At 47.8% G+C, this 19,278-nt stretch overlaps 1 protein-coding gene across 1 annotated transcript; it reads left to right on the top strand.

The window, feature by feature from the left end:
* The first annotated feature begins 51 nt into the window (after positions 1 to 51).
* LOC128844527 (cystatin-B-like) lies at positions 52 to 18,386 on the top strand. Its single transcript, XM_054042328.1, has 3 exons — positions 52 to 185; positions 6,538 to 6,639; positions 18,143 to 18,386. Exons 1-3 carry the CDS (start codon positions 120 to 122, stop codon positions 18,278 to 18,280), a joined length of 306 nt encoding a protein of 101 aa, XP_053898303.1. The 5' UTR covers positions 52 to 119; the 3' UTR covers positions 18,281 to 18,386.
* The last annotated feature ends 892 nt before the right edge of the window (positions 18,387 to 19,278 follow it).

The following is a 19,278-nucleotide window of genomic DNA, read 5'->3' on the forward strand; positions in this document are numbered from 1 at the left end:
TATACAAATCACATGACTGTGTGAGTATATAATATCAGATGTCTGACTGTTCTTGGTCACATTTGCTCTAGATTTTGTTTGTCAGAGTTTCCAAACATCCTAAGAAGTTATTTGCCACTATGATTGCTGGAGGCTTAACCGAGACCAAGCCCGCGACTTCAGAAATCCAAGAGATTGCTGACCAGGTGAGTTGCATCCAATGAAAGATGCAAAACAGAAACTAGTTGATTAGAAGCATGTAGTGTATATGGCATGGAAAAATTGCTTAAGAAGTGACTGCACTGACTCCAGTCCAGGAAATTCTTAGATTTATATCTGCTAAGGCCAGAAGGGACTATCTAGTTTGACATCTTGTATAGCACAGGCATAGAACTTTTCAATCTTTTAATCCATTTAATGTGGCCATGTTAATTTTGTATCGTAATGGTTTTTTAATTAAAATGTCATGCGATATCAAGTGTCATATAGAAGTCTAGGTCTATTACATCAATGCTATTACCTTTATCAACCAAATTTATAATCTCATAAAAAAAAGATATCAAGTTAGTATGACAGGATCTATTTTCCATAAAGCCTCATTGATTGGCATGAAGTATCCTTTAATTCTTTATTAATCGAGTCCCATATAAGCTGCTCCAATATCTTGCCCAAGATCGATGTCAGACTGGCAGGCCTATAATTGCTGGGTTATCCCATTTATCCTTTTTATATATTGGCACATTACTTTTCTTCCAGTCTTCTGACCCTCTGCTTTCTGTCTTCTGGGAGCTCTAGAGACATTCAGAGATCTCTGTGGCACAGCTAGAAATATAGGAAAGACAGAAAGCGCTAATGATCAGTACAGGCATCTGAAGCTGAGTCTACACTGCCTAATTAACTACCAGTGCAGTTCCACTAGCAGTGGTAGAAGCACCTCTGTCTACAAGGTTTTAGGTGTGCCATCGCACTCTGATCTGTACAGAACTGGCTGACAGGGTAGTAAAAATATCAGTGTTCTGCCTACACTGATACTTGTGTAGTTGGGCTAGTGGAGCTGCACCGGCGGTGAAGTGGAGGTCCCATTTGCTAATGCAGAGCAAGCCAGGGAGTCAGGCTTTTGTTCCTGGTGCCAGGGCTGGTTCTAGTGTCTCATTACTGGGGGGCAGAGGGGAGTGGGTATTTCAGGGTTCCTATAAACAAATAACCTTCTAGGAGTCCAGGGCTAGTTGGATCCCTGGAAAATCTTGGCTTTTAAGAGTTTAAGAAAGTAGAAATTAGCTACTTTGTCAGTATTTTCCTGTGACTTATAACTTTGGCCTTTCTGACAATGATTTTGGGCCCCTTGAAGGTTATTTGGGCTGGGGGGTGAGGGGGAAATGTCCTGGGCCTGCCTGGCTCTGCTGTGCACTTGCTGTGTGACCCTGGTCAAATCACTTCACCTCTTTGGCTTCAATTTCCTCAGATGTAAAATGAAGGGGGGGGAGTGGGGGATAACACTTCCCTTCCTCACATGGGGACTGTTTAATTCATATTTATAAGGCACATTGAGATTCTTCCTCGAAAGGCACTATAGACCTACAAAATATTACTGCTGTTGTGTGTATGCTCACTGTAGAAGGTAACAGATGGTCTCTGTCCAAAAAATCTGAGAATCCAAGTTTAAATGTGCACCCAGCATATGTCAGAAATGAGGCCACAATTCTTAGTTTTCAGTGGACCCAAACAGGGTGCAAAAGGTGAATCTTCAAGTCAGATTCTGCTTTCATTCACACAGGGGTCAATTGAGGTTTTTAAATTTACTCCCCTGTTAAGTGAGAGCAGAATATAGCCTCTGGAGGGCAGATATCTACGATACCTGAACTATTTTCAGGAAAGTGTCATGTACTTGGAATGATTTAAAGCAGCAGTTCTCAACCAAGGGTCTGGGGCTGCAAGCAGGTTTCAGGGGGTCTGCCTAAATAAACAAGAGAGCAGGGCCAGCATTAAACTTGCTGGGGCCCAGAACAGAAAGCCAAAGCCCAAGCCCTGCCACCCGGGGCTGAAGCTGAAGCCTGAGCACCTTAGCTTTGCAGGGTCCCCTGTGGCCTGAGGTCCCAGGCAATTGGCCTAGTTGCCACCCCCTACCGCCGGCCCTGGCTCTTAATCTGCTGGATATGCAGAAAAACAGTTGTGGCACCCGTGGGCTGTGAAATTTTTATAGCATGTTGGGGGGGGGGGACGGTCCTCAGAAAGAAAAAGGTTGCGAACCCCTCATTTAAAGCACTCACCTGTTCAGTGATCTTTAAAAAATGTAAACAAAATGATTCATTGCTCTTTATTTTCTAAAAGGTGAAACTTCTGTCTTGTGCTTAGAGCTGTGTGTGCCTTGGAGAGGTAGATTTTAAATAGTATCGGGCATTTGTGAGTCAACTGGGAACTCCGTGGTATTCTTTAGCAACAAAGAGCATCTGACTACCAGACTGATGACTAGAAGACTCGTGGTTACTCTCACCCCACCCTTCATGGAAGGGACTCAGACTCATAGACTCATAGACTTTAAGGTCAGAAGGGACCATTATGATCATCTAGTCTGACCTCCCGCATGATGCGGGCCAGAAAGCCGTCCCAACCCCTTTCCCTTGACTCTGGAAAAGTGGCTCCAGAGAAAAATGTCATTGTTGATTGGCTTAAATACATGAATTGCCTTTATTGACTACATGCTTTTAAAGAAATGGTCAAAGTTCCCAGTTAGCTAATGAATGAAGCACAATGGATTAGTGGTTAGTGCACTGGGACTGGTAGTCATGAGACAGATGTAATTCCTGTGTCAGCCACAGACTCATTGTGTGGCCTGACTTTGGGTAAGTCACTTCAGCGCTCTCTGCCTCAGTTTCCCCATCTATAATGCTGTCATTATGTTGGATTTCATTGTAGTATCCAAATGTTCCTAAAAGAAGCTCCAAAGCAGATAATTAAAATCACAGCAAATGGAAATGATGTTTTGTCAAAAGCTCTTCTGAGAGGAAAGGATTTTAACCCTGATTTCCTCAGCAGGTACAAGGCACTTTTCATCTGGCAATCTGAAAACATGAATCCCAAGCAGACATGGTTGCCTCTCTCTGGCCTGTCAGTCAGGTGCCAAAGTACCTTTGTAGATCTGGGCCCTATGCCCTGCCCCTCTTCTCTCCATTTTACTCCTGGCTAGATTAGATGGCTCCCCACTCTGCCTGCTGGCTTCTGGGAATCCCTTTCTTAGGCTATTAAGTCTCCCCATACAATACTGGGGGAACTTGGGTGCCTAACTCAGGGCTAAGAATTCCACTAGTCAGCAGGGAGCCTAAGATCCCTGGTGAAATCTAGCCCCAGCAGCCCTATCAATTTTGGGGAGGTTTTCTTGTACCATTGTTGACCCCTGAGCGTTACCTTTATTTCTGCCCTTATCCTAGCTGAGTCCAGAAACAACAACCAACAATACATTTGATCAGGAATGTATTACTTATTAAATCTCCTTGTCCTACATCTGTTAGGCATGAGCCAGGGCCTTCAAACTGTCCATTTGGGGACTAGGCAACTGGCTGCTTGACCTCCCTCAAAGGGATGGGCCCTTTCAATAAATAACTGATGGGTAAATAGTGCTTGGAGGTTGGGAAGGTCATGAATGGCAGGGGTAGGGGATGACAGTTTATTTGTCTGAGACAAGGACAGCTGGTGCTGAGGGGACACTTAATTCAACACTTCCAAAGAAGTGGAAAGCCTGGGTGTGGTGTGGTGAATCTGCTGAAAGCAGCAGAAAGGAAAGGTTCCATGGGAACTGCAAGAATAGTTAGTCAAGAGTGGGTGTATTGGGATTGTGGGAGCAGTGTAGTGATTGCAGCATTTGGGGTGAGGGTGGCAGCATGTGAAGCACTGGAACAGCTGCTCCAGAGTTGACACTCAAGCAGAAGATGCTGCATCAGTGTGGAAGAGGAATGCAGAGGGGCCCCCAATGAGTCATACCACAGAACTGAACTCTGACCAATTACCTCTACTGCATGAATGGATTAAAATATTAAGATAGTGATGCCTGAGGACCCCAACCTTTTTTTGAATTGTCCCCCAAAGGTTAAACTGAGAACTACTCTGAGCTGTTTAGTGAGCCTAGAGAATTTGTCCTTTTCTGTCAGCCTTAGTAAATTAGTATTTCATTTGCGCTGCGTGTCAGAGCTTTTGGGACCCACTAGCTGTTACAGTCCATGTGCCTCACAGCTGAAGTTTCTTTAATGCTTTCCTCTGAGACACAGTATATCTGTATCTGAGAAGGGCTGATGTACCATAGCACTCCAATGACCCCATCAGGTGAGTGTAATCACAATTGTCTTAGGGAAAATTTTAAAATGTCACTTGATTGTGACAGATATGACACTAACCTGCAATATCCTGGACAAACCATATTGAATTAAATTAGTATTATAGAAGTTAATTGAATTAAAAATGCAAAAATGTATGTATGATTGAGGGATTGTACATAATTCCATGGGGGAGGGGAACAGGGACGGCCTACAACATTTTGGCACCTAAGGCGGGGAGCTCAAATGACTCCCCCCCGCCCCTTCACTTGGGGCAAAACTTTGAGAGGTCTCGATTCTGCCCTTTTCTTGTTCTACTCCTCTCATGGTACTGCTCCGCTATCTACCCCAATAAAGGAGAACTAACAATTTAAAATGCCAGTACTAGGGTTACCATACTTAACAAATAAAAAAAGAGGACCCTCCACGGGGTCCTGGCCCCGCTCATTTCCCACCCCAGCCCCACCCCAACTCCGCCCCAACCCCACCCTAACACCGCCCCCTCCTCCCTCCCACTCCCAGCCATGCGGAAAGGGCTGCCCGAGAGCTACTAGCTTCACGGTTTGCCGGGCAGCCCCCAGACCCTGCGCCCCTGGCTGGCGCTTCCCCAGTGCAGCTGGAGCCTGGGAGGGGAAGCACCCAGCCGGGGGCGCAGGGTCTGGAGACTGCCCGGCAAACCGTGAAGCCGGTAGCGCTTGGGCTTTGGGCAGCCCCCTTGCCTCCGGACCCTGCGCCCCCAGCCGGGCACTTCCCCGCCCGGGCTTCGGCGGCGCAGGGTCCGGAGGCATGGGGGCTGCCCAAAGCCCGTAGCGCTCGGCTCTTAAACAGAGCTGAAGAGTCGGGGAGGAGCAGAGCCGCCGCGGCCGGAGGCTCTGCTCCTCCCCTGACTCTTCGGCTCTGTTTAAGAGCCGAGCTGCCCCAGCGCTACCGGCTTCGGGCAGCCCCCGTACTTCCGGACCCTGCGCCGCTGGAGCCCGGGAGGGGAAGTGCCCGGCCGGCGGCTGGGGTCCGGAGGCAAGGGGGCTGCCTGAAGCCTATAGCGCTCGGGCAGCTTGGCTCTTAAACAGAGCCGAAGAGTCAGGGGAGGAGCAGAGCAGCCACGGGAGGGGAAGTGCCCGGCCGGCATTTTCCCGGACATGTTTGGCTTTTTGGCAATTCCCCCCGGATGGGGGTTTGATTGCCGAAAAGCCGGACATGTCCGGGAAAAACCGGATGTATGGTAACCCTAGCCAGAACCCAATCTTTCATGAAGCACCCCTGCTCATCAAGGTGCCTCCTTAGTCAATGTATACAGAGCGTCTTTCTCCACCCTGTGATATACCAAATCAGTCTTTTGTCTTTATTCACCAAACAGGGGGATCCACTCAATGTCCTATCATTCCTTTTCATATTCAAGTGGTTTTGATGCTTAGTTTGTCTTCGATGGTTTTTCCATTGATTTTTTTTTTCTGGGTTGGTACCAAGGCAGACAATGAGTATTGCAATACATAATCGGCTAGCCCAGGATGGGCAACAACTCCCTCCTGCTTGAATTGTCCGTCACTGAGACATTATTCCCTAATCGCTCACTTTCCCTCCAAGACCATAAAGGCATAATTTTCAATACGGTTACATTATTCCTTATATATCACCCGTACGCACATCTCACACTGATTATGGGTATTGATAAGTTACAAGTTTTCAACAGAGACCTCACATGTTGTCCATCATGGGCGAATACCATGAAAGCAGTGTGTTAGGTGTAGTGAGTTTGTCAGGTCTAGACAGGAATTGCTTGTAGAGAACAGTGAAGGTTTTTGCCAGTTGGCAGCAATAGGCCTCTGTATAACAGTGACCAAGTGTCATGTGATGGCAAACTGGAGGTGGTGCCTCCTTTAAGAAGGAGCTGGGCCAGACAGACACTGAGCTCAGTGGATGGACAGGGGTTTTGGGGGAGATGTTTGCAGAAAGCAGGAGCTTCAGGTGAGAGGTATTTCAGGAAAGGCCACACAGCAATCCTAGTTTTCACAGGGCTGTGAAGCCTGGCTGCAAGGAACTGTGGAGCCTAGGGAATAAGGCTGGAAGATCTGAGTTGAGTTGAATTGTTTGTTAATAAGCAAGGCCCAAAGAAGGGAAATGTTATGTGTTGCATGTCAGCCTATGTGCATTCTTTGGGAAGCTGAGAAGAAGAAACTGAGGCAGTAGACAGATGATGAGAAGGGAGTTGGCTAACCCCATTACACCAACTAAGCCTCTTTTTTTTTTCCCCCTACAGGTGAAGCCACAGCTGGAAGGGAAAGAGAACAAGATGTATCCATTCTTTGTAGCCCTGAAATATAAAACTCAGGTGGTTGCTGGAATAAACTACTTCATTAAGGTCAGTAGTCAACAAAATCCCCCTCTTCTTCCCTCATTGCTTAAGTGTTCTAGTTGAAGAAGAATGTAGGTATACGTTTGAGTGCCTTAAAGCAAGATGTTCAAATAGTGAGCAAACATTGCAGGAAAAGGTCCCAATATGACTTTTAATCAAGGTAGGGACTATCTCTCATCTGCTTCTGCAGTGCCCAGCCAGTACCTGTTGGGTGCTATTTCGATACAAAAATAGAAAAGATCAGGGCCGCCCAGAGGATTCAGGGGACCTGGGGAAAAGCAATTTCGGGGGCCCCTTCCATAAAAAAAAGTTGCAATACTATAATAACATGTATTTGGAAATGTAAAAAATAACTAGTGAAATACATTCAAAAATTAATTTGAAAATACACTAAATACATTATTTAAAAACATTAAATGCTTTAATGGTATGTATACACTTGCAATTACATAATGGGCTGTTGCTGGGTGATGGTGATGGTTGATGCCAATGGGCTGTTGCTGCCTGGGGGTGGTGCTGCTGTTGCCCAGGGCTGGGTGGGGAGCTGGGCTCTGGGTTGGGGGGCGCCCGGCTCACAGGGGCTGGACTCAAGGCTGTGGGGAGATGGGGTCAGGGGGGTGTCCAGCTCAGAGGGGCTGGGTTCAGAGCTGGGGGTCTGGGCTGTGGGGGGATGGGGTCAGGGGGGTGCCCGGCCCCAGCCCCTTACCATGCTGCTTACCCTTCTCTCCCGGAGCCTCAGTGCGCCACGTCCAGTGCTGCAGCAGCGTAGTGTTTCCAGTGGGGCCTGAGCTCCCGCCACTCGGCTGCAGCTCTGAGCCCCGCCCCCTTACCTGCTGAGACACCGGGGATGGGGGAAGACAGAGGCGAGGGGAGCCTCAGACATACTCGTGGGGGCCCTTGGGGCCTGGGGCAAATTACCCCACTTGCCCCCCCTCCCTGGGCAGCCCTGGAAAAGATAAACAACTTGTCTTGTGAATCTCATTTAAATCTTATCTCAGTATTTTTAAAGCATGAGTCACACTCCTACAGCTGTATATTGTAAAATTTTAGGATTGCCAAGAGGGTGATCTCCATTCAGGACTCTCCAACTGCTTTCTTAACTCTCATCCTCAGAGCTGGCCTTAGCTGTTGTTTGGGCAGGCTGGCAAAACAATGGCTTTTCCTTCCTCCCGTCTCTGTGCCCTGAGAGGAAATAGAATCCTGTTCACCATGATCAGCCCACTAGGCACAGGGCCGGCCTGGGGATTTTGGGAAGTGTTACTGAGAGGTACACACCTCAAACTCCTCTGAGCAATTTTAAATACAGTATGTGTGTGGGTTTGGGAGGGGTAGGTCTTATGTCCCCACAGAAGTACAGTCCAGCCCTGTGTTCCTTTGATCCGCATACATTTTCCAAGGCTCTTTCTTAAGGGACAGGGCTAGAAACTTTTTTTTAATGATAGCGGAAATGTCCCCCTTCCCTAATATTTCCTCAAAACAGGGGGTTCTGTGGTCATAAGATGCCTGGGACCCAAAGGCCCAGTCTGCTCCTTCTCTCGGAGAAATGGTGGGTCTTTTTAGCTCTGTTATTGTGAGAAGCCTTGTCAAAGGAGTTGGGTTTTCATTGTGCTCTGCACACTCCCAGCCCAGGTCTCATTCTGATCTCCTGGGGCAATGAGTTCAGTCATTTAGGACCATCTGTTAGGAACGTTCTGCCTCCTGCACCTGACATTTTCCCAATGGATTGCCAGTGAGAGCAGCTCTCTGAGGGATATGGATAGAGAGGGTTTCTAAGGTAGGTGGCCATTGCAGCCCCTAACTTCTAGGTGCTTAGTCACCCACTGGAATTCACAAACCCTGAATTAGGTGTTCAGGCTCCCTACAGAATGGATGGGGAAAGTTTGGAGCCTAAGATCAGGATCCTCAAAAGCATGCACACTGAATGAGGAGATGCTTAAGCTAGCCAATAGGAAATACTGAGGAGCGCGGTGTCTGTCCTGAGTACTTCTCCTCAAAGGAACTTTCGTATCTAACTCCAATCTGGAGTTAGGCACTGTGATGGGATCCCCCGGGTACAACCTGGAACTGGGGTATCACTGTGCCCTCTTAACTCTCTAGCCTGGGCTGTCTCTTACAATGCTTTGGTACTGACAAGCAGTAAACCCCTCCAGGCACTGTTATCACTCAGCACAACAGCACATGGAACCCCACACCCAGCTAAATTGCATGAATGCTCCTTGCGCCACTCACAAATCATACAGAGAAAGGAACCAGCAAATCTCCCAAGCCCTGAGCCTTGCAGCCCGGAACTATACCGTCTTGTCCTGGTCAGAAACCTGATCAGTTTAAGTTTATTACCCAGTCTGCCTCTCCCTCGATGTGGAGAGGACACACACTGGCCTTTGTAAACTGAGCTGAGATTTCCCAAGCACTTCAACCAAAACACACTGCTTTAGGTAAAATATAAAACAGATTTATTAACTACAGAAAGATAGATTTTAAGTGATTATAAGTGTTAGGCATAAAAGGTCAGAGATAGTTACCAAAGAAAATAAAAGGTAATCACACAGTCTAAATCTTTTATTAGACTAGGCAGTATTTGGACCAAGCAGTTTTCTCACCAAACTAGATGTTAAGTTCTTAATACACAGGCTTCCCCTTTAAGCCTGGGACCAGTCTCCTCAGTTCAAGGCTTTGTCTTCCCAGTGTTCCTGTTGCTTCCAGCATAGGTGGGGGAGGAGAAAGGCCAAAGCATGATGCCACTGTCCCCTATTTTGTCTCCTCAGTCCATGTGCCTGGAAGACTCTAGTCCAGGCATGCCTGGTGGGCCTTGCTAAGTCACAGAGTTGAGCAAACCCCTGTTGTGGTCTTGTGCAACTGAGTCATAATGTTGAGCAGTCCCCAATGTGTGGTGCTTGCGAAACTGTCATTGAATTGTAAATCCCCTGTATACTATTCCCCTGCTGGTCAATTGCAGGTGATGATCATTCAACACCTGCCCAGATGTTGGTAACCTCCTTTGTTGTGGTCCCTGGAGAACTAGCATTGGGTGACTTCCAAACTCACAACTATTTCATTAACAACCATACAGCAAAATCTTATAACCTCATACACACTGATATACATATTTTAACAGAACAATGGGTTTCAGCAGACCATGACCGTTCATATGATATCCTACATAGCATGCTTTGTATGAAATATATCATAATTATATGACAGAGATAAATATGGGTGTTCCAGGGTGCTACTTTGAGGTACCTGTCTCTGCTTGGGAGTCACAGCCTAGAAAAGGCAGAAGTGTTCAATAAATATGTGTGTTCTGTATTTGGGGGAAAACAGATATAATCTCTACCTATGGTGATTATAACACTCTTTCTATTCCACTAATATCTCTGGAGAATGTTACAGAGAAGCTACTTAAGTTAGACATTTTCCAATTAGCAGTATCAGATAATGTGCATCCAAGAGTTTTAAAAGAGCTGGCTGAGGAGTTCACTGGACTGTTAATGTTGATTTTCAATAAGTCTGAGGCCTGGTCTACACTACGAGTTTAGGTCGAATTTAGCAGCGTTAAATTGAATTAAGCCTGGACACGTCCACACGACAAAGCCCTTTATTTCGACATAAAGGGCCCTTTAAACCAGTTTCTTTACTCCACCTCCGACGAGGGGATTAGCGCTGAAATCAGCCTTTGCGGGTCGGATTTGGGGTAGTGTGGACGGAATTCAATGTTATTGGCCTCCGGGAGCTATCCCACAGTCCTTCATTGTGACCGCTCCCGACAGCACTTTCAACTCAGATGCACTGACCAGGTAGACAGGAAAAGACCCGCGAACTTTTGAATTTCATTTCCTGTTTGCCCAGCGTGGAGAGCACATGTGACCACACAGAGCTCATCAGCACAGGTAACCATGATAGAGTCCCAGGATCGCAAAAGAGCTCAGACCAAACGGGAGGTATGGGATCTGCTCGCCATATGGGGAGACGAATCAGTGCTAGCTGAACTCTGTAGCAGTAAATGAAATGGCAAAATATTAGAAAAAGTCTCAAAGGCCATGAAGGACAGAGGCCATAACAGGGATGCACAGCAGTGCCGTGTGAAAATTAAGGAGCTAAGGCAAGTCTACCACAAAGCCAGAGAGGTAAACGGAAGGTCCGGGGCAGAGCCGCAAACATGCCGCTTCTACGCGGAGCTGCATGCCATGGTAGGCCCCAACTGTGTGCTTTGACTCCATCAATGGAGAATCACGCAACAGGGAAGTGGGTTCGGGGTACGAGGAAGATAGCTCACAGCAAGGAAGCGGAGAAGCCGGTTTCCCCAACAGCCAGGATATGTTTATCACCCTGGATCTGGAACCAGTAACCCCCGAACTCACCCAAGGCGTGCTCCCAGACCTTGAGGGCACACAAGGAACCTCTGGTGAGTGTAACTTTGTAAATATTACACATGGTTTAAAAGCAGGCGTGTTTAATGATTAATTTGTCCTGGCAATCACGGCCAGTACAGCTACTGGAAAAGTCTGTCAACGTGTATGGGGGATGGAGCGGTAATCCTCCAGGGACATCTCCAGAAAGCTCTCCTTCATGTACTCTCAAAGCCTTTGCAAAAGGTTTCTGGGGAGGGCTGCCTTATACCGTCCGCCATGGTAGTCAGTGTCAGAGTGCAAAAAAGCACAATATGAATGAGAGGAGATGTTGCTGGCTGAGTCGCAGGCTGAAGAGAGCAAGTGGCGGGCTGAAGAGGATAGGTGGCGTCAGCTTGCTGACAGAAGGCAAGAGCCGATGCTCCGGCTGCTGGAGCATCAAACTGATATGCTCCAGCATATGGTTGAGCTGCAGGAAAGGCAGCAGGAACAGAGACCGCTGCTACAGCCCCTGTGTAACCAACAGCCCTCCTCCCCAAGTTCCATAGGCTCCTCACCCAGATGCCCAAGAATGTGGTGGGGGGGCCTCCAGCCACCCAGCCACTCCACCCCAGATGATTGCCCAAGCATCAGAAGGCTGGCCTTCAATAAGTGTTAAACTTCAGTGTGTTCTTTTCCTTCTCTCCTCCCCCACCCCTCCTGGTCTACCTCAGCAGTTATCCCCCTAGTTGTGTGATGAATTAATAAAGAATGCATGAATGTGAAGTAACAATGACTTTATTGCCTCTGCGAGCGGTGCTCGAAGGGGGGTGGGGAGGGTGGTTAGTTTACAGGGAAGTAGCATGAACCGGGGGGTTGGGAGGAGGAGGGCTCATCAAGGAGAACCAAACAGAAGTTTCACACCGTAGCCTAGCCAGTCACAAAACTGGTTTTCAAAGCTTCTCTGATGTGCACCGCGCCCTGCTGTACTATTCTAACCGCCCTGGTGTCTGGCTGCACATAATCAGTGGCCAGGCGATTTGCCTCAACCTCCCACCCCGCCATCAATGTCTCCCCCTTACTCTCATAGATATTGTGGAGCGCACAGCAAGCAACAATAACAATTGGAATATTGGCTTCGTTGAGGTCTATCCAAGTCAGTAAATTGCGCCAGCGCGCTTTTAAACGTCCAAATGCACATTCTACCACCGTTCGGCTCTTGCTCAGCCTATAGTTGAACAGGTCCTGACTACTGTCCAGGCTGCCTGTGTACGGCTTCATGAGCCATTGCATTAAGGGGTAGGCTGGGTCCCCAAGGATAACGATAGGCATTTCAACATCCCCAACGGTTATTTTCTGGTCCAGGAAGAAAGTCCTTTCCTCCAGCTTTTGAAACAGACCAGAGTGCCTGAAGACGCGAGCATCATGTACCTTTCCCGGCCATCCCACGTTGATGTTAGTGAAACGCCCCTTGTGATCCACCAGTGCTTCCAGCAGCATTGAAAAGTACCCCTTGCGGTTTATGTACTCGGTGGCTTGGTGCTCCGGTGACAAGATAGGGTTATGGTTCCGTCTATCGCCCCACCACAGTTTGGGAATCCCATTGCAGCAAAGCCATCCACTATGACCTGCACGTTTCCCAGAGTCACTACCCTTGATATCAGCAGGTCTTTGATTGCGTTGGCTACTTGGATCACAGCAGCCCCCACAGTAGATTTGCCCACTGCAAACTGATTCCCGACTGACCGGTAGCTGTCTGGCGTTGCAAGCTTCCACAGGGCTATCGCCACTCGCTTCTCAACTGTGAGGGCTGCTCTCATCCTGGTATTCTGGCGCTTCAGGGCAGGGGAAAGCAAGTCACAAAGTTCCATGAAAGTGCCCTTATGCATGCAAAAGTTTCGCAGCCACTGGGAATCGTCCCACACCTGCAACACGATGCGGTCCCACCAGTCTGTGCTTGTTTCCTGGGTACAGAATCGGCATTCCACGCCATGAACCTCCCCCAGTAACATCATGATTTGCACATTGCTGGGTCCTGTACTTTGTGAGAGGTCTATGTCCATGTCAATTTCCTCATCACTCTCGTCACTGCGCTGCAATCGCCTCCTCACCTGGTTTTGCTTTGGCATGTTCTTGCTCTGCATATACTCCAGGACAATGCGCGTGGTGTTCATAGTGCTCATAATTGCCGCGGTGATCTGAGCGGGCTCCATGATCCCAGTGCTAAGGTGTCTGGGCTGAAAAAAGGTGCAAAACTATTGTCTGATGGAGGGAGGGAGCGAGGGAGGGGCGAGTGATGACATGGCTTACCGGGAATTAAAATGAACAAAGGTGGTTGTGCATCAGGGAGAAACACAACAACTATCACACAGAATAGCCCCCCCCAAAGATTGAACTCAAAACCCTGGGTTTAGCAGGCTGTTGATTTCATGGAGGGAGGGGGAAGCAAATGAATACAGAACAAATCTGGTCCATCTACCTTTTACATCTTAGTCTGGCAGCAGACGGTGCAGCATGACTGATAGCCATCGGCATCTTCTGGGTGCTTGGCAGAAGATGCTGTATTATGATTGCTAGCCATCATCGTCAAGACGGTTCAATAGGACTGCCGGCAGGACTGAGTCTCCAGGAGACAAAACATGTCTGCCCAGGTGCCTCTGACCAAACTCACTGAGGAATATGCCGATGAGGCTACCAGTCATACTGCACCGTCTACTGCCAAAAGGCAATTAGTTGCTGCTGTATAGCAATGCAGTACCACGTCTGCCGGCACCCAGATGACATATCGTGACGGTGAGCTGAGCTGTGGGCTCCATGCTTGCCTTGGTATGTTGTCTGCAAAGGTAACCCAGGTAAAAAGGCGCGAATCGATTGTCTGCCGTTGCTCTGATGGAGGGGGAGGGGCCTGATGACATGTACCCAGAACCCCCCGCGACACTGTTTTTGCATCATCAGGCATTGGGATCTCAACCCAGAATTCCAAGGGGCAGCGGAGACTGCGGGAATTGTGGGATAGCTACCCACAGTGCAATGCTCCGGAAGTCGACGTTAGCCTCGGTACTGTGGACGCGGTCGGCCGACTTAATGCACTTAGAGCATTTTATGTGCGGACACACACTATCGACTGTATAAAACCGATTTCTGTAAAACCGGCTTCTATAAATTCGACCTAATTTCGTAGTGTAGACATACCCTGAGAGCACTGGGAAAGTTTCAGAAGACTGGAAGAAAGCTTAAGTGCCAATTTTTAAAATGGATAAATGGGATTACCTGGATAATTATAGACCTGTCAGTCTGACATTGATTTTAGGATGCATAAATAAGCAAATCTCAAGAGGCTATTTTGTCTCTATACTTGTCATTGGTGCGACCACTGTTGGAACACTGTGCCAAGTTCTGGTGCCCAGAATTCAAGAAGGATGTTGATAAATTGGAGAGGGTTGAGAGAAGAGTCATGAAAATGATTAAAGGATTAGAAAACATGCCTCAAAGTGAGACTCAGAGCTCAGTCTATTCAGCTTAGTGAAGACTAAGTTAAGGGTCATCTTCATTACTTTCTGTAAGTACCTGCATGGGGAAAAACATTTAATAATGGGCTCTTCAGTCTAGCACAGAAAGGCATTACATGATCCAATGGCTGAGAGTTGAATCTAGACAAATTGAGACTGGAAATGAGAAGTACATTTTTAATGGTGAGAGTAATTAAGCATTGGAACAATTTGTCAAGGGTCATGGTGGATTTCTCCAGAGCTGAACATTTCTAGATCAAGATGGGATGTTTTGCTAAAAGATCTACTCTAGGAATTACTTTGGGGGAGTTCTATGGCCTGTGTTTTACAGGAGGTCAGACCAGATAATCATAATTGTCCCTTCTGGCCTTAGAATCTATTAATCTATGAAAAAGCCTTCTCCTGGCATCAGGTGCCTGAGCTATTTCTTGCAAGACAAGGGGTGGCACAAGTCTGACTTCCCACAAAACAGCCAGAGGGGAAAGGAAGAGGAGGCTGACTTCCTTACAACCTTTAGGCCAGTGGTTAGGGCACTTGCTTGGGAGGTAGAAGACTCTGGTTCAATTCCTCTCCTTTGCCTGGTGGGGAGAAGGGATTTGAAGATGGTCTCACACATGTCAGGCGTGTGCCCTAGTTACTGAACTTCAGAGTCACTCACTCTCTGTTTGGACCAGTGCATGTTTAATTAGTTACATAGTGGAACAGCTTCCATGGGAGACTCAGAGAGCGCCTCTGCCTCAGATTATCCTATAGCCCAGTGGTTAGAACATTCCTCTGACAGGTAGAAGACCCACGAACAACTCCCTTTGTCTTGTCCAGGGCCGGCTCCAGGCACCAGCCCACCAAGCTTGTGCTTGGGGCGGCACCTGGAGGGGGCGGCGCGGTGCTCCGGCTCTGGCCGCCGGGGAGAGCTGAGCCCTGACCGGGACTCGCCGGCCTCCCACCGGCGCTCTGGCCGCCGGGGAGAGAGGAGCCCCGACCAGGGCTCGCCGGCCTCCCACCGGCGCTCTGGCCACCGGGGAGAGCTGAGCCCTGACCGGGACTCGCTGGCCTCCCACCGGTGCTCTGGCCGCCGGGGAGAGAGGAGCCCCGACCGGGGCTCGCCGCCCTCCCCCCGGCGCTCTGGCCACCGGGGAGAGCGGAGCCCCGACCGTGACTTGCCGCCCTTCCCCCGGCGCTCTGGCCGCTGGGGAGAGCGAAGCCCCGGCCGGGGCTCGCTGCCCTCCCCCCGGGGCTCCGGCCGCCCTCCCCAGCCACGCTGCGGGGGGGGGGGGCGGCGGCCGGAGGCTTTTTTGCCTGGGGCGGCAAAAAAGCCAGAGCCAGCCCTGGTCTTGTCATGCAGAAAGGGGAATTGAATGGGGTCTCACATGGCCCAGGTGACAGCACTGGGCTAAAGGTCATAAGGGAGGTTGTTCTCCTCCATATTTTGTGGCGTCAGGTGTGCTCTGAGCACATCTACTGGATCAGGCCCTTCAGGTAAGCCAGGCACGACAAAGCCCAGTATGAGAATCCCGCTGGGGGTTAGGTGTGAGTTAGGTGTCTAGGCACCTGCTTGAGACATTAGTGCACATGCCCAGTGGCAGAAACATAGGCAACTAGGGGACTTTTACAGCAAAAATTGACGTGCTGAGGTTATATAAGTTTCAGAGTAACAGCCGTGTTAGTCTGTATCCACAAAAAGAAGAACAGGAGTACTTGTGGCACCTTAGAGACTAACAAATTTATTAGAGCATAAGCTTTTGTGGACTACAGCCCACTTCTTCGGATGCATATAGAATGGAACATATAATGAGGAGATATATATACACACATACAGAGAGCATAAACAGGTGGGAGTTGTCTTACCAACTCTGAGAGGCCAATTAATTAAGAGAAAAAAAACTTTTGAAGTGATAATCAAGCTAGCCGAGTTCAGACAGTGTGATAAGAAGTGTGAGAGTACTTACAAGGGGAGATAGAGTCAATGTTTGTAATGGCTCAGCCATTCCCAGTCCTTATTCAAACCGGAGTTGATTGTGTCTAGTTTGCATATCAATTCTAGCTCTGCAGTCTCTCTTTGGAGTCTGTTTTTGAAGTTTTTCTGTTGTAATATAGCCACCCGCAGGTCTGTCACTGAATGACCAGACAGGTTAAAGTGTTCTCCCACTGGTTTTTGAGTATTTTGATTCCTGATGTCAGATTTGTGTCCATTAATTCTTTTGCGTAGAGACTGTCTCTCTGTATGTGTGTATATATATCTCCTCATTATATGTTCCATTCTATATGCATCCGAAGAAGTGGGCTGTAGTCCACGAAAGCTTATGCTCTAATAAATTTGTTAGTCTCTAAGGTGCCACAAGTACTCCTGTTCTTCTTTTTGAGGTTATATAGGCACCTCCAGAGTTATGTGGCAGCTGAGTGGGGGTTTTGTGAATACCAGTGGTGCTTAAATATTGGGTGGTTTCATAAAAGAGAGACTTAAAAAAAAACAGGATTTTTTTTTTTACAACTGGAGACAACTTGCAGGGGATGGGATTTGAATTTGTGTTTCTTACCTCCCAGCTGAGTGCCCTAAGCAGCAGGCAATGGAGTCAATCTCTTGGTTTCTGGCCCACTGCTTATTTCTACCCAGTGGAACAGCTTCAATAAGCAAGACAGAGAAACCTCCTCTTGAATACCTCATAGCCCACTGGTTAGAGCACTCTCCTGAGAAACAGGAGACCCTAAATCAACTCCCTTCTGCACATCAAACGAGGATGATATTGAACCCAGGTCTTCCATATCCCACCTGAGTACCCCCAACCACTTGGACTAAAAGTTATAAGGTGGGACAGAACCATCTCCTCCTCTGGCCATTTTGTAAATCTATCCCCCCCAAAACCAAAAAGAATCAATTTGGAAATATTGAAACAGTTTGTCAGCATTTCCAAAAAAATATTATTTTTATTTGGGAGACTGTCAAAATTCACAAAAACTCACAAATAGTTTTGGTAAATTTGAAACTGCATTTTTTTGGTGAATAAAATATCTGTCTGAAAAATCTTCACCCAGTCCCTGTGAGGATGTTGGCTTACTTCACCCCAGCATTCAGCTTTCTTTGCCTCCTGCCCCAGTGTCTTTGCATACAGCTCTGGCCTTCCTAGGGAAAAACGGGTTAACTCTTTCACTGCCAGTCTAGACATGGGATCTGAGTGAAGTCAATGAGACTTTGCCTGAGAGAAACTGATTGAAAACTTTCGGAAAATATCAGATTTTTTGTAAAGAAAACTCTCATTGACTTCACTCAGATCCCCAAGGTTAGGTGCAAAAGCATAAGATGAAGGAGTTTAGTGGGAAGGATAATTTTGGGGTATGAAGAATATGACCTAAATTCAGCCCAGGCATAAATAGGTGCAACTCCTGGAGAAACCAGTGGAAGTGATGCCTTCTTATGGCAGGTTGAACTTGGCCTTGTGAGTGCAGGGATAACATTTCTATTTTCTGATCATCAGGAACACGCTAATTTGGACACAAAAGCCCATTTCTGCTCACACATGTGATATGAAATGGGACAGTCTGTACAGATCAGGTTTAGGGTATTGAATGGTACTGTGTACGATTTAATTTTTATTTTGCTATTCAAAGGTTCAGCATTTCATCTCCCCCAAAACATCCTTTCATTAGAATTTGCTTAGTCCCATTCTCCTTGTCTTTCAGGTCTCCATCAGCAAAAGCAACGATGAGTGTGTACACTTGAGGGTGTTCCAAAGCCTTCCTCATGAGAACAAGGGGCCCAGTCTTACCAGCTATGAGACTGGCAAAACCAAAGCTGATCCTCTGAGCTATTTTGATTGAGATGCTTGGGATGGGCTCTTCTGTTGCTCTTTTTGCAGACTTCCAGCTCATACTGCCAGTGCCAATACATGGATGAAAATAAAATGAATCTGATTTTGAAAACTAAGTTTGTGTTTCTGTGTTGCATGTAACAGAAGGTCTGTCTTGATAGCAGCAGTTACTTACTGCTGGAAACTTATGACAGGCCTCCAATGAAATGTACTGCATCTCCCCAAAACATGCTTCCATTAGAATCTGCTTAGTCCATGAGCTTGACTGTCCCATTTCTCCTGGTTTGCTGCTTTCTGCTAATACTACTACTCATTTAGAGAATCTTTCACAACAAAGATACCACCACCCACAACTACCACATCCCCATCGGCAGTCACAAGAAAAAAGTCACCTGATTGGACACCCCACAGTGGAGAAAAGCACACAGTGGATCATTACATCAGTTGCTTCAGGAAAAAAAATCAACTGTGAAATCCTCAGACATGCATTACATCAAGGGTGGCCAAACTTACTGACCCTCCAAGCCGCATACAACAATCTTCAACCCCACAGAAGGTGCCTGCCGGGGGCCAGTGTTTCAGCCCCACTCCTGCTGAAGCCCTGAGACACCCCCCACCACCCCCGTGGCAAGGCAGAGGTCCCGAGCTCCCCCAGCACCTAGTCTGGTAGGCGGAGAATGGGGGAGGGGGCGCCATGGGGGGGCTCTGCAAGCTGCACTTTAACAGTAAAAGAGCCACATGTGACTCACAAGCCAGTTTGGCCACCCCCATGGGATAGTCCGTGAAATCCAACCACCAGATCGTGATCAAACCAGTAGACAAGGGGGCACTATTGTAGTCCCTAATCATGATAACTGCGTCAACGAGATCAACAGACAAGTCTCTGACACCATCTACTATAAAGAACTAGAAAAAGACTCCACACCATAATTCACACAGGAACTTAAAGAAACTATCAAATCTTTCCTCAAGTAACTCTTTCAACAAGTAGTGGGGGGAGGGAGGTGC

The sequence above is a fragment of the Malaclemys terrapin genome, chromosome 1 (genome assembly GCF_027887155.1).
Source record: "Malaclemys terrapin pileata isolate rMalTer1 chromosome 1, rMalTer1.hap1, whole genome shotgun sequence".
In the NCBI taxonomy this organism is placed as follows: Eukaryota; Metazoa; Chordata; order Testudines; family Emydidae; genus Malaclemys; species Malaclemys terrapin.